At 36.4% G+C, this 16,045-nt stretch overlaps 1 protein-coding gene across 9 annotated transcripts in view; it reads left to right on the top strand.

Moving 5' to 3' along the window:
* Enox2 (ecto-NOX disulfide-thiol exchanger 2) overlaps positions 1–16,045 on the top strand; it is a 343,811-nt gene that overhangs the window by 15,204 nt on the left and 312,562 nt on the right. The window contains exon 1 of one of the 9 annotated variants that reach the window (XM_045141076.1): positions 2,081–2,201. The exons of 7 other annotated variants lie outside the window; for them this stretch is intronic. In XM_045141076.1, the coding sequence (XP_044997011.1) occupies positions 2,180–2,201 (22 nt within the window). In that variant the 5' untranslated portion in view covers positions 2,081–2,179. Of the gene's footprint in view, positions 1–2,080; positions 2,202–16,045 lie in introns of those variants that run through there. One more of the 9 variants, XM_045141081.1, reaches the window with a different exon arrangement.

Below are 16,045 nucleotides of genomic sequence, written 5' to 3'. Positions count from 1 at the left end.
CATTGATTACACATAGAGTTTATATAAATATTTTACTGACAAATTTCAGCAGCAGCAAATCATTCAAAGGGGCAGTTGGAAAAAAGTTTTCATTCTTCTTACAAGAATTGGACTAAACAGTTGTTTGAGGACACAGATGGCATTGGAGGGGCAAAGAGGATCTGACATCTGATATTTCTGCTATAACTACCACCTTTCTTTTGGCTGCTTCACATTTGTCCCGTGTGAACAGACACACACTTGGGTAACTACCATGCAGATGGAAATCAGGCCATGTGGGATTTGGCTGAACCCAAGGTCCCCAAACATTGCCTGGATCATTTAGTGCCCCAGGTGTGGCCACCCCAGGACTTTATGTTGTAAAATTGTGTCCCAGTATAGGCCAGCTGGTTACTGTATATGTAGTATCAAGGCAGCTTGGAGCCTCATAAAGCATGACTTGGGATTTCTATCTTGTGGATTTAGATTTAACTAATCAGCTCAGATCTTCCTTCACACATTGGGCAGAGAGGGTGAGCCAGATCAATAGAAGGATTTCACAAAAGGAGGAGATGCTCATTGTCAGTAGTTTGCATTCTAGATTGGATATACTTTCAGACCTTATGAAGGAAAATGGATTTACTTTCCAGAAAGAAAAGAGGGAAATTTGGGAAGCTCCACTTTATTTCATAAGCATATGTATTATATGTCACATTTTAAAACATTTCTTTCCAAAACTTTCTCCTCTTTTGAATATCAAAACAAATACTAAATAGACAGGGAGCTCACTGCAGTCATTTAAGCAGGAGTTGTTTGAGAGTGTCATAATAATAATACCATACAATTATCTGTCCCTTTATAATATACAAAATGGCCATATCGATTATCTCATTAGTTTTTCACAACAATCCTGTGAAGCAGTCAGGATAGTGACTGTTATCTCTGATTCATGAATAAGGGAGCTTAGGCTCAAAGAAGGTTAGTTACTCATCCAAATGAAACATAGCTTGAAATCTATAGAACTGGAACCCAGGTTTCCTGATATTCCATCCAAGTGCTCCTTCAGTTGTCTTATATTCTCTCCAGAAGAAGCTATTTGCTTTCTGTTTCCACTCATGGTTAGTTTTAAAAATCAGATCAAAGAAATGTGCTTCATGTAAGTACATTTGGAATAGCAAAACTTAACCATTTTCAGATAAAGTGATTTCTTAAGGTCACCTATCAAATGAGTCCGGCACATAGCTCTTGGATTTTCAGCTTGACTTTAACTGAATTATTTTTAGATAGGTAGAGATTTTTGTGTGTTAAATACATGCACAAAAGTTGTGTGATCCACTGATTATAGGTGTGAAAGCTGCACTTGGGGAATGGGACTAAGGATGAAAAGTTGGCTTAAAATAATTAGCTTTTTGCTTTTTATTAAGAGATGTCATGTTCAATAGAATTTAATTTCCTTATACTTCTTTTGATCCCAGCCTTTTTAATACAATTCTTTAGGGGAAATTAGCAAATATTCATTCAAAATGTTGATTTCTTAGGAACAAGGGTAGCCAGAGGAAAGAGAAAGCAGAGGGGTGACTTTTTATGCCTTGTGAGAGTGGGCAAGTGTTTTGTTTGGAGCTGCGAGCTAAGATTTCTTCTAAGGCATGCAGATCGTAAAGTTCTGATTTGTCAACTGCATGCTGTTTCTTGAGGCACTGATGTATGAAATCCCGAACGAATTCTCCAATGAACATACTGCTAATTGCTTCTCCACCTGCTCTCCAACCTCCTCCACCCCACCCCCTCCACTCCCAATTCAGCCTATAAGTGTCCGTCATTGGAGATGGATGGTGACACATGCAGTAATAGCAATTCATAAAAGCCAGTTCCAGCCCTTGTCTTCAAGGCTCCTGGATTTTCCACTGCCTGCTTTTGTGTAAGTGAAGTGGATGGAAGTGCTACCGACATCAGAATCCACCTCCTCATGCTCCGTTGCTAGAGCTCAGTTGCTCGGCTGGAGCTGAGCTAAACGGAAGCATCTGATCTGAGCTGAATTGTGACCGTGTGTTTTTTTTTCCTCAATGGGGGGGTGGGTTAGGGATAGTGTGTAGTGGGAGCTTGGGGTGCTTTGGCTTTTCTTTTTGTGTAGAGGAGAGGGTAAGGAGAGAATAACTCATAGTAGGATACAACGTGAAACAGTTCTCCGAAGAGTGTCACAATGTTCCTGGTACAATATACAGGTATAGTATGATTTATTTTCTCTGTAATTTCCCTTTTGTTTCAAAGTGCCTTTCTCTTTCTTGTTTTGCCTCCAGTTCAACTGTGCTAAGAACAAATAGGATTCTAATGAGCTAAACAAAATAGCTGCATAAAATGTGCCTGCCCCTGGCTATATCTATAGCAGACTGCTGTGTAAAATCTGGGTTTTTCTGTTAAATTGGTAGTCCTGGTCCTCTAATTGTGTACGCTTCTCTGCTGTATTCTTGTATTGAATTTCTCAAGTCTTATGTCTGCAACTGGTAGTATGTGGTATAGCCCAGAGTGTTTGGACAGAAAACACAGTGTTTTGAAAGCAAAAAGCAATTTTTAAAGACTAAGTATGTTGTTTTTCTCCTGACTTTTTAAACTCCTGTATTTGTTAATTTGTTGTATAGATTACCATGTAGTTAAGAGTGGGGAAACTTCAAATGGGAAACATTCCAGAACACATCTCTTAGGAAAATGTATTTTTATTTCAGTATTGAACTCTGGTTGAGGAACATTATGTATTGTTGCTTGTTTATTATTCTCCTGGTGGGAAAAAAAAGTGCTGTAAACAGCAAAGCCTTTTATCCATGCCAATCCTAAGCCATCTGCATTATAAAATATCACTGGATCAAAAGTGTTCCTTAAGTATTTTCTTATGCTACCCTAAAAATACTTGTCCACAATAATGATAAAGTTAAGGCTGATCAGAAATTGGTGCATGTTGTTTGAAAGGTTTGCTATGTAGCTGATAGTATTGAAAGGACCCTTGCATAGGAGAAACCCTAGGAAAGTTTCACTTTCTCGCTGAACAGAACAGAAGCTTCATTCTGCCAACCACACATTTTTGATAATTTGAATACCATCTATTGTCAAGAACTTTCATCCTTCACTCTTGCTTTATTCTTAAAATGTTGTGCTTCTGGGTTTAAGAGGTAAAAGATCATGTTCGGTTTTGATGCGTGCTTTGACAGTTGATTTTGCTCCTCATTAATTGGACAGCATGCAGATGATGTGGAGAAGGGAGTGAGTGACAGTATTTCAAGGTTATGCTGAAGAGCATACAGTGAACCTTAGTGCCTGGACCAACAGCTGCTCAATTGAATTGTCTGCAATTAAAGCGACAGCAGGTTTGTGTAGTCTGTGCTGCCCATTTATTTGAATTTATAGCTTAGGTTTCTTCTTTGGATATCAGTTGGTTTGTTTCACTAAGTGTTGGAAAGTTGTGCTTGCTAGATGTTTTCTCCATATGTTGGTGCATGCTTGACTCTAGAATAGCCATCTCTGTACTTTTTAATAGGACAAGTTGCTGAAGGTTTTCTCAGCTGGTTAAAACCAGAGACTGTCATTTTTTTCCCACTACAAAATAAAATAGATTCTCATAAAAATATTGCTTTGTTTAATACATAGAGGTTTCTTACAGATTGATGTTACTGGTTTAAATTTCTAGAAGTGAAAAATGTACTTTTTTAGGCTACTGCATTTATTATATCTGGGACAAAATATTTTATGTTAATAAAATTTTATGTTAAAATAAATGGTGACATTATCTCCTTGCTATCTTTCATTTCCAAGGTGACCTAATGAATAATGCCAAATTCAACTAGGTGGCTTTTATGACTGCATTTTATCTCTGTGTTAATAGTAAATATATGTGTAATTCCTTAATGGTTTTATTCTATTAAAAATTATAGTTGTGTTAGCATTATTTGTTGTTGGATCACAGTGGATGGTATCTAAAACATTTCTACAGTGACTTAATATATACTCTCTTAGTTTATCCTTATAATAATCCTTGGTGACAACAGTGATGATATGGTCACTATTTTATAGAAAAAACACCAAGACTCAGAGGATAAGTAACTAGCCTTTGACCTCACATCTACTAAGTGGCAGAGCCTGAACCAATAGGTTCAATTATCTTATTCAAAAATCTGTGGTTTCTTTTCTCCCTTATACCACACTGCCTCTCAGGTTCAAGACGAATTGAACTTTGTCCTGAAGACTAAATTTAGTTATTGTTGAAACAGTATATTCTTTGATGAATCTCTGGAGGTTATTTTAAATTTATTTTAATCCAACGTTTATTTTAATATGTAAGTACCTTCAGATTAATTTTATAGATACATAGGAAACACTAGTGTTATAGTTAACTTTTATGCCAATATGAATGAATGAAAGAAAAATTTGAAGTTTTGAGGAAACAAAATTCTCTCTAATATAAAAGGTTAATGTGTATATACTTGTCTTTTAATAATGCAAATTTGTTTTAGTATTTTGGTCAGTGGACCTATAAGGTAGTTTTCATAAATATATCTATAGTCCAAACTATAACTATCCTGTCTATGAATGTGAAGTGATACATTTTCATATTTTGAAAATTAGAATATTTCATCTATCTATCATCTATCTATCTATCTATCTATCTATCTATCTATCTATCTATCTATCATCTATCTATCATCTATCTTATCTACCTATCTATCTATCTATTAGTTTTAATGACAAGTCATACTTTCTATCCACTGAAGAAGAGAATGCCATTTAAAGTGGCATTATGAATTCAGCAAATGAACCCAGACACTGAGTAGCTCATAGTAACTCTAGCTCTCTGATAAACTTTTATTTAAATCCCTTTCAGGTAACATGCTTCAAGGACTTATTTTCAGATCTGAGTTTATTGTAGACAATCCCATGTACCAATGAAATGACTTCATTTTCATGTTATAGACAACTCTTTAGCAGCTGACAATACTTGACAGTGATAGGACATGTATTGTTATAACCTGCTGATGAAACTTTTAGGAAGATGGTAATGAATATATTGTCTCAATCACAATGCAATTAAAATTTATCTTCATCTAAAATGATGTCTTTATGCTTTAATATACCTTAAAGTAAAGCTTATAGTAAAGTATCATATTATTTTCTTATGGGGAAGGAAAGGAAAAAATATATATATAAAGCCTGTACATCATTCTTTAAGTTTAAATGAGAGTTGGCAATTAAAAAAATAGCACAAACAAATTTAGGGAAATAAGTCAGGGTTAGAGGAAGGAGATTTGGGACATTTAGGCATGTACTTAGAAGCCTCATACTAAACTTGCTTTGGGGGTGGCAAATTTCATGTGTAGTTGGAAGCTCTGGATAATGACCCTCACTCCATTTCCTTTTCTGAGAACAAGCATACTGAATTAAAATGAAAAGTAGCATATTAGGGCTTTTAAAGAAATTGGCATTTTAATTGGTGATAAAAATAATATTTCATCTGTACAATAATCACTTCTTCCCTTGACTGTTTGTCACCAAGAAAAATTAGAGAGAGGCTGATTTCTGGGTTTTACTTATTGTGAGATGTGAGGTTGAGTTGTCTGGTCGATTACTACAAATACCTGTAAGTGTATTTTAGAGGAGTGATAGGCTGGTGTAATGAATTGGCCTATGCTAACCATTGGTCTGCTAGAAACTGCTTATACTAGTCTACTTAAGGAGATAACTAAAAATATTTACAAATGAATATACTGATTCACATATTTTTGGAAAAGAAGCTCTTAAGATCTTCATATGTTTGCTGAGAATAATAAAGTGTTTTATCTTTGCAGGGCACTACACTACAGATGTTTCTTGATCTACTAAACTATATTGATTGACAACCTATAGAAAAAGCACTGACAACCTTCTAGGGTTACTGAGCATAACACAGTTAATGTATATTCTCCACCCATATATACATACAATAACAATAAGAGCTCATGTTTATTGATTGCTTATTCTGTGCCAGGCTATTTTTGGAATTAACTTATATGTATAAACTCATCAAACTTTATAATACTTGAGTGAGGTACATAGTATTATTTCTATTTAAAAGTTAGAAAAACTGAGACCCAGACTTTGTATAATTTGTCTACCAGGTCATAGACCTACTAGGTACCAGACTCAAGATTTTTTAAAATTATTGTTTTTGAGACATGATCTTCCAATGGAATTCAGGCTGGACTTGGACTTGTTATGTAACCCGTGATGTACTCCAACTTGTAGCTCTCCTGCTTCCACCTTCTAAGTACTGGAACAACCAACCTACACCCTTCTGAGAATCAAGATTTGATCATAGAAAGTTTGCTCCAGAACCTGTGTTCTTAACTACTATGTAATATACGGTGAATCTTTACATGCACCTCATTGAAGAAGCTTTTTGAACGCTAGCATGCAATCAAAAGCTGATATCCCATTGTCTGTGACTTTAGAAGCCCTAGGAAGTATAGAGACATCTGCTAGCAAGATTGTTGAAAATTTTTTACTTTCCTAAGATTTTCAGCTTTTTGACTCTTTCTGGTACTCTCTATTGACAGAGTCAAAAAGTACTACCACATTCCCAGCAGTTTCTAAGTACTACAACTACATATTCCTTCCTTAAGATTTTCAGCTTTTTAAAAAATAAACTTTCATATGCTATTGCTTCTGTGATTCTTACCATTTTTACAACAAGGATCATTGCCAGAGTGTAATTTTTCTTCCATGCAGCCAAATGACCAATCATAACATATCTTCTTAGCATCTACTCTCTACTAAGTACATTTTGTGCCTAGCTATTACACTGTTCTTCTTAAATGTAGATCTTTTTCTATCACTCCTCTCCTCTAAAATTTTCTAAAGGATTTTGGGTTTTACCAAAAAGGCATGTAGGACAATCTGCAGTTGGTTCAAGGCACCCAGAATGTTATTACACCCTGACCTGGCATTGTACAAGTCTATACATGCCCTATTTATGAACTAGACTAGTTGTGGGTAACCAGGCATACCTCAAATTTTAAAGCTCTTGTGATTTGTTCCATGCTGTTTTTCACATTTAAATTACCATCCTTCCATATCTCCAATAACCTTAGAGTTACTCAACATTTAAGATTGAGCTCCAATCACATCTACTACTATATTATAAGACTTATTTTTACCTTGTCTTCTCTCATAGACTGAGTTTGTGAACCACATTTTACTCATCTCTTAGCACACAGTCTAGTCTCTTGTATAAAAATGCTGACACATAATATAAGGTCTTCTGTAGCTGTACCAAAGTTTTTCTCCTCTCCTCCTAGCTCAAGTTTCAGAGTCTATGCAGACCCTGAGTTCCCCAAGCTAAATGGATAGATGCTTTGCAAAATGTTCTGCAGTATTTTGTTTGGAAATATTTGTTTCTACTAGAAATGTGCACTTGATTATTTTTTCTCTATTCTTGCCTCTGCTCAGATAGTGTATACCTTGCAAGCTTCTCCTTTTGCTTTTGTGGACCATTTTGCATTTGTCAGTAGAAAGGACTTGCCTATGTACATATATTAGTATTTACACGTATAAGAAAATATATCAGTACATATAAAGTGATAATTGGAATTTTTCATTTTATTTTGTATTGTCATGGTCTTATGTTAGGCTTTTTACATTTAAATCAAATTTATTTTTAAACCAGTATATAAAAGCATCCCCACCATGTGATGTTTCAACATATGCATACAGTGGATAATGCTTAAATCAGGTTATACATATCTATCTGCACAAACATTTATAAGTTCTTTCCTTTTTACAGGGATGACAGTTGTTATGTGGCCCAGGTTGGCCTGCAACTCACTCTGTATTATAGTCTGTCCTTTAACTCATTACCTACCTGCCTCAGTCTCTCAAGTACTGAGATTACAGATGCTTGCCACTACATCTGGTTGGCTCTTTTATCGTAAAAACTGCTTCACAATACTTTCTTCCCAATTCTTTTAGATATACAATGCATAATTGTTATCTTCAGTCACCCATCTGTGCAATAATACACTGAATTTCTTTATTCTTAACCATAACTTTACACCCATTGATCAAACTTCAATCTCTCTCCACTGTTCTTCATATCATCCACTAACCACTATTCTATTCTCAATTCTATGAGATCAATGATTTTAGATTCTACATGAGTGAGATTATGCAGTACTTGTCTTTCTGTGGTTCGCTTTTTTCATTTAACTCCCTGATCTCCAGTTACATTCATATTGTTTCAAATGAAGGGATTCCATTCTTGTCTATGGCTGAATAGTATTCCATTGTGTACCACATTTTCTTTATCCATTCATTAGTTTCTTGAATTAGTTGGAATTTTTTCATGCATAATCACAGTGTTTCTCAGAAATGTGGTTTAGTAAGTACATGTGACAGCATTAACCAAGGCATGTTTAAATGCACTTTCCTGGATCTCCATCCCAGACCTGCAAAATCATTCTCTGAATAATAAACATGTAGCAAACTCCCTAGGTGATTTTTCTGCAGAGTTGACTTTTGAAAACCACTCCTCAAAGCCAAAAGTAAAATATTAAATCCTAATTTGTATTCTCTATGAATATGAATGTCAATTATGTTGTGGGAAAAATTATATTTAGTTTGATTTTTTTGTTCTAACTCTGAAAGTCTTTGTCTTCTGGTAGGTAACCCAGTATTATCTGATAAAACTTTTTACTATAACAAGATATTCTGTATCATCACTGTCCAATGTAGTAGGCACTAACCACATGTGGCTATTGAGCATGCAAATGTGGCTATTACAACTGAATTTGTTACTTAATTTTAGTTAAATTGAAATGTGGCTATTGGATGTAGTATTGGGAGTGCAGCTTATGAATGTTTGGTTATGGTCACAGTAATGATGATTATATCAATGGGAAATAAAACAGAAACATGGGACCTTTTGATACATGGGGAATTCTAATTCTCTTTACTGATGATTTACATTTCAAACATGGCCTAAGCTGAGTTATTCTCAGAAGTAATGATCTCAATTAAATTTAAATTAGTTTTATACTCTTCATTTCTCATCAATACTATTTTCTTATCATATTGTGTTGTTGAGATTAGACTATACACTTTGATTTCTAAGCTAGAGAGAAGATAGTATACTTAATCAGAAGAAAGAGCTCCTAGCTGCAGTGTTTATGTCATAGATACTGTTATATATTGTAGCTCTCACAGATCTTTAAACTTTTCTCTTTGGATTGTTCCACTCATGACTCATTGCATTTCAGGTTCAGTTTCTTCCACTGACAAATCTTCCTTGAACTAGCAGATATTTCATTATTTAAAATACCACTAAAATTGTGTAAGAAGTTGAATCAGAAATAGATTGTCATCTATAAGTGGAGATATCACCCTATTCCACTGTTTTGATTTCTGGGTTGCAATCATGTATACTAGTTGTTGATAGCTTTAAAAAGAACCTAGCATCATTATCTATAGTATTACAAAAAACACATGGATAATACATTTGAATATGATTGTCTACTGCTTGACCTACTCTCTGTTGCCTAGATCAAAGTTATTTGAATTCTTTTCAATAGCTAAAAACTTTTTAAAAAATTATTTATTTTATATTAATTAGTTTTGTATTCAACAAATACAGTCAGTTTGGTACCATTATTAGGCTCATCCGTGACCTACCCCCTCCCCATTGGCTCCTCCTTGTTGAGGTATATGGGTCATGCATTGTGGAATTAGCCCACAGTTATGGGTAAGATAAATGTCTCTGTATATCATGGCCCAACATGTGGCTCTGACATTCTTTCCGCCCCCTCTTCCGCAAAATTTCCCCGAGCCATGCTGGGTTCATTTTTGGTCTGCTTCAGTGATGAGGTGTTGGAGGCCTCTGGGTCCCTGGCTCTCTGATTTGGTAGGAGTTGATTTTTCTCTGTGTTGGTCTCCTTCCCCTTTGTGCTGGTATCTGGTTCATCAGGAAAACAGCACCCTTGCTTGTTTTGCCAATTTTTCTTAGTTTTCAGCTGGGGCCCTTTTGAGGTATGATGGGGTGGCTCTCTCCTTAGGATCTACATCTATCTGAAAAAGAGAAGCATATTCTTCAATGGAGAATAAGTTAGCACCAGGACAAATTAGATAACCCTTACTTTTTTTAATAGAGAATTTAATAGGTGTAGACCCTCTTGTAGCCCATGATTTATGGTAGCTTGCTAGTGGAGAGTGGGCTTATGTTTGGATATGGTTCTGACTTGTTTTCCAGCTCCAGCTATGGGTCCTGTACCACTGCGGGGATCAGTTAGCCAAATCAAGAGCAGTTGGTTCCCCAACATGCCCGTGTGCCACTATTGTACTTACTTTTGTACATCCTGAAATTCCCTTCTATTCCTTGGAATGCTCCACACTCTTTGCCTGTTTCTCGTTTTCAATGGACTAAAGATACTTACTCCCAAATTTACTCTCAGAATCCATTGCTGTATCCAGCTTCACTGAGTTGTCTAGAGGAGTTTAAGCCCATGTTTTAAAGCATTAGAGTACCACTCAGGACCAATCTGCAGCATTCAGCAATTAAGTTTTGTTTTTAAGACTAAAGAGATAGTACCTTGGCTACAGTTTTTGAGAAATGTATAAAGAGAAACTCCAGCTGGACCTAAAGGAAAATTCTTTCCCTCTTCTGTCCAGACTACAGCCACAATTATCAATGAAATTTTTGCTTTATTTAGGAATCCAGATATTTGTCCTACATAGCCAACATTCTCTCTGATCAGGACACTTCATCATTTACACCAGATTGGACAAGAAGGGAAATGAGTTTTAAATGTATACTAATGTAAAATATATATGTTTTATGTGTCTGTGTTTGCATGTATTGTAGCATACTAATATACAGTATAGGGATGTTCTAATATTCTTACATAAATTATTTAAGTTAATCCTCAGCGTTTCAAACAAATGTATGTTATTCATCTTGCCCAAAGTTTTTTATATTATAACTCTAACTTGTCTACAGCTCTGGATTTAACCTACAAAGGAATTGTGAATGTGTATGTGTATGAGAGAGAGAGAGAGATTAATTTAGGGAAAGGAGAAAAATGAAGACAGGGAGGACATTGGGGAGAAAGGGGTAGGGAAAAAGGAGGACGATAGGGAGAGAAGAGAGATCATCAGTATTAGGGTGTTCCCCTACAAAAATCCCAGATCAGTGAAGTAAGAGATTGTAAATAAAAGCTCCTTGCATTTGCTGTCTACCATACAAGAAATTGGAATGTGTTCAGGTAATGCCTCTAAGAGGATGTAAAGAACACTTTCTTTAGATGCTTTATGTACTCTAGTCAGTGCCACTCCCATGCCCTGCACTATACTGCTGACTCTTGCTGCCAAACATAGTTGGCATTTTCCCAAGCTCTGCTTCCCTTGGTTTTGGAGGTAGGACAGGAACTATCGAAAATTGCAACCTATATATACATGGCTGAGTCATGGAAATTTGCTGAGCTTATTCAGTAGAAGTTGTATAATATGAATTTACCTCAATTTGTGATAAAGAACAAGAAGCATATAAGTGTGACAATCTGTGTTTAAACTAAACAGCAGAAAATTAGATTGACTATTTTGGGAAATGTTTTTTTTGGTGGTATATTACATTTTTTCTTGGTTATAGATATCAAACCAATAGATATCAAATAAAAAGATCATCATCAAGTAAATTTGATCCATGCTTTTCTAAGAGTACAGGTGACGGGATAGTAAACTATATTAAGAATGTGCAACGTAATATAGTATTTTCAAAGCCAATATGGTTTGGAGTAACTGACATGGATATGGACAGATAACTTCTTAGAGCAAAGTAATGAGAATCCCTTTTTAATTGGTAATAAGACCATGCTCAGGTTTCCATTCTCTAAGATTGTGATGCTTGTAATGGAAAAGAACAATTGGAATGCTTAAGGGATCGAGGGAGAGTGGTTTATGAGGGTGGGACACAAAGTAAATACAATAAAGACAGCTTGAGTAATTCGTGAATGTTGGTGCTCACGGCTATTTTGAGTGGTGTGAGCAATAAAGAGTACAATCTGGCAGAAAAAAGGGATAAGCACAGGCAGAAATATGACCATTGGAGAAATTAGCCTGGGATTCCATTAGTGGCACACACACACACACACACACACACACACACACACACACACTCCCTCCCCCTCTCTCCCCCTCTTTTCAGCAGTGTTCTCTGAGTGCCCTACCATAGGTCTTAGGAGGATTTTAACAATATGGGAAAGAATGGATCTGAGAAGAAATAGTGTGAAGGAATTGAAGTGAACAGGACTTTAATTTTTTTTTTTTTTTTTTTTTGGTTAGGACATTTGCAGCTAGGGGCTGGTTATGTAGCTCAGTGGCAGAATGCTTAACTAGCATGTATGAACCCCTAGTTTCTACCCCCAGCACAGGAAGGAAAAAGCACCTCATGAATCACTAAGGATACCATTGATTCCAATGCAAGGAATGCTTTTGATGCCCTGCATTGTATGGTGACTACATATAACAATTATCTGCAGAGAATTTCAAAAAAACAAGAGAAACATTTATGAAAATCTTTTACCACAAAGAAATGAAAAAATGCTTAAGGAGATAAATATGTCTATCCTGACTTAGTCATTACACAATGTATACCTGTATTGAACATTAATGTGTACAACTTCTACTTTTATGTATCATTTAAAATTAAAAAAAAAATACAACTACTTAAAATGAACCTGACCCCAACAGCAGAAGTACCAGAACATTTCTTTGGCAGGCCGAACATTGAGGCCAGATGAAGTACAAGCTGTAGAAAAGAAAAACTTCACTCTCACATGGAATATGATCTCAGGCAATGCCCTTCTTGGACCTTCTCCACAGGGATTTATTACTGGAAGTAAGAGAAGGGCTATGTTAGAACATTAGAACACAGTTCCAAAGCATGAACTCTGAGGTTGAGCAGTGAGTACAATTTCACTGCAGATGTTTTCCATTTGATTTTTTTGAGACAAGGTTGTGTGCATGCCTCAACTGTCACTAAGCCAGGGTACATCAGTACTACTTAGCACCTGCTATATATATTGACTGTACTTTAACAATCTAGGGAGGGAGGTATTAAAATCTGGTTAGTCATTTTGAGCTCCAAAGCACTTTTGGTAGTAAACTGCCCCTACCATGGTATTGAACTTTCCACTGCTATTGTGAAATGGGATAAATAAGCAGCTTTTCTCATAGTATCTGTGGTGGTTTGATTCAGGTGTCCCCAATAAACTTAGGTGTTCAGAATGCTAGGTCCCCAGTTAATGGCAGTTTGGGGATTAAAGCCTCCTGGAGGCAGTGTATTGTTGGGGGGTGGGCTTATGGGTGTTATAGCCAGCTTCTTTTTGTTAGTATTTGGTACACGATCCTGTTGGTATTGTCCACCTGATGTTTGCCAGGAGGTGATGTTCATCCTCTGCTCATGCCATCCTTTCCCCCTGACATCATGGAGCTTCTCCTCAAGCTTGTAAGCCAAAATAAACCTTTTCCCCCACAAGCTTCTCTTGGTTGGGTGTTTCCGCCACCAATGGGAACCTGACTGCAATAGTATCTTACCTTCCCTTTTCTCAGTTTAGAATAATTCCCAGTAGCTTTAAAGTGCACAGTGAAATGGAGACTGTTGTCCCATGAGATTTTAAATCTAGAACAAAGTGGACCCATTGCCAGATGATTTCTCTTCATGATCCCAAGTTGCAGTTCTTGACAGAGAAAAGTATTGAAGGATGGAATGCCAGTTTCTTATGACATTTGTGGACTTAAGCCAAAACATTTAAATAAAACCTTCAGTCAAATGGTTCATTTTAGAGGTATAGGAGCAACTTGTAAACATCAGCAGCTTTCATATTATGTACATAGAAAAAGGACAGAAGATAATATTAAGAAAGGACAAACCCCACAGAAATTTATATTTATTAATTAGTATCAGTATTAGCACAATTTAGGATGCTGTTATTAACATTCCTAAAGGGTGACCCTTAAGGCTGCAGACTAAATAAAAAGGAATAATCGAGTAGATGAGCCCATTGCTACATGACTGAACCAGAGACAACATATCAAGATTAGAAGAGGCCAAAGCAACAGCATCAATTTTATTATTTCATGGAAATCATTCTTGGGAATTATACCTGGAGAGACAATATGCAAGGGCTCATTTGTTTTTGGCTAATACAGAAATTATTACATGGAAACAGAGCTTTATAGGTGAAGTTTCTGAAGGACATTGTAAATACCAATTTTAATAAAATTTTAGGGTTATAGGAAACCTTAAAAGTTGGGCTGAGGGATGGCTCAGTAAAGTCCCTGTTGTGCAAGCATGTCAAGCTGAATTTGGATCTTGAGAACCCACATAAAACCGGAGGCAGTAATGAGCATCTGTAATCCCAGCATACCTATAGCAAGGCAATGAGAGGCAATGAAAGAAGAATCTCAGAAGCTTGCTAGCCAGATAGCCTGGTGCACTCAGTGGTCAACAAGAGGCCTGACTCAAGGTGGAAGGCAAGAACGAACACTTGAGTTGTTCTCTGACTGCTATGCATGTGCCGTAGCACGTGTGCCCCACTCATACTCAGAAGTGCGCATGTGCACACACAGACACACACACACACACACACACACATACACACACACACACACACACACAGGTAAATGAAAAAATTATCAACTCATGTGTCCCCATCTGTCTTATTCATCCATAATCTGTTGCAGGTACGTAAATCTACCTTCTCCACCCCTAAGTGATCATTACAGTTTATGCCTTAATATTCCTAATATTTGTGTACTCTACACTGTAAGACTGGACTTTTGAATAGCTCCAATTATTGAATATTTGCATAAATGAGTCACGGTGCCTTTCCTTTAGCTTTTGCCCAATGCACCTACTTTTTTAAAAAAATTATTTTTATTTATTTATTTGAGAGCAACAGAGAGAAAGAGGCAGAGAGAAAGAGAGAGAGAGAGAGAGAGAGAGAAAGGGGGGGGCACGCCAGGGCTTTCAGCCACTGCAGACGGACTCCAGACACATGTGCCCCCTTGTGCATCTGGCTAACGTGGGTCCTGCGGAATTGAGCCTCAAACCGGGGTCCTTAGGCTTCACAGGCAAACACTTAACCGCTAAGCCATCTATCTAGCCCCAATGCATCTACTTTTAAGTAGAGTAACATCCACATAAACTGAATGAACTGGGCCCTCTGTATTGTAGTCTGGTAGCCCTCATTTAGCTTGTTCCTTGGGGATACCCTAAGCAACCTCACTCTGTTTCCATATGGTAGGCCCTCAAACAATCATGCTCCCTGAGTTAACTTCATAAAACTGAACACTTTAGTGAGATAATTATTTACATACCACAGTATTTTTCCATTTATTTATCTAATTCAGTGATACTTAGTGTGCTCACAGAATTGTATAATCATCACTAAAATCTATTTTAAGGACATTTTCATTATCTTCAGTTAGCAAACCTTGATATCCTGAACCATTACTTCCCAACTCTCTATAGCCTCCTGCTATCTGAATGCAAGCAACAATAATCCATTGTCTTCTGATAAATTTGCTCATTCTGGACATTCTCTGTGAATGAAATCATACAATATGTTGTCTTTTCTTAGCTGGTTAGCTAAAGGCTTATGTATTTTGTTTACTTTTTTGAAGAAGTACTTCTGTGTTGTGCCTTTATCTGGCTTTGTTATCAGGGTAATACTGGGCTTTTAGAATGTGTTTGGAATAATTCTTTTTCTGTCTTTTGGATAATAGAATTGCATTATTTCTGTTCTTTGGGTAATAGAATTGGCATTATTTCTTTAAATGTTTGATAGACTTTGGCAGCAAAGCCATCTGGTCCTGGACTTTCTTTCGATAGTGGACGTTTCAGTACTGATTCAGCCATTTCACTTGGGATTGGTCTGTTTAGTTTTCTGTTTCTTCATGATTGAATACTGGTATATGGTTTAAGTGTCTAGGAACTTGTCTTTTCATTTGTCCTGGATCATTAAATCGGTGACCACATAGTTGTTTGTCACAATCTTTA

This window comes from Jaculus jaculus, chromosome X (genome assembly GCF_020740685.1).
Source record: "Jaculus jaculus isolate mJacJac1 chromosome X, mJacJac1.mat.Y.cur, whole genome shotgun sequence".
NCBI classification, from domain to species: Eukaryota; Metazoa; Chordata; class Mammalia; order Rodentia; family Dipodidae; genus Jaculus; species Jaculus jaculus.
The sequence above is the reverse complement of the archived record's forward strand: the minus strand, read 5'-3'. Positions and strand labels throughout refer to the sequence as shown.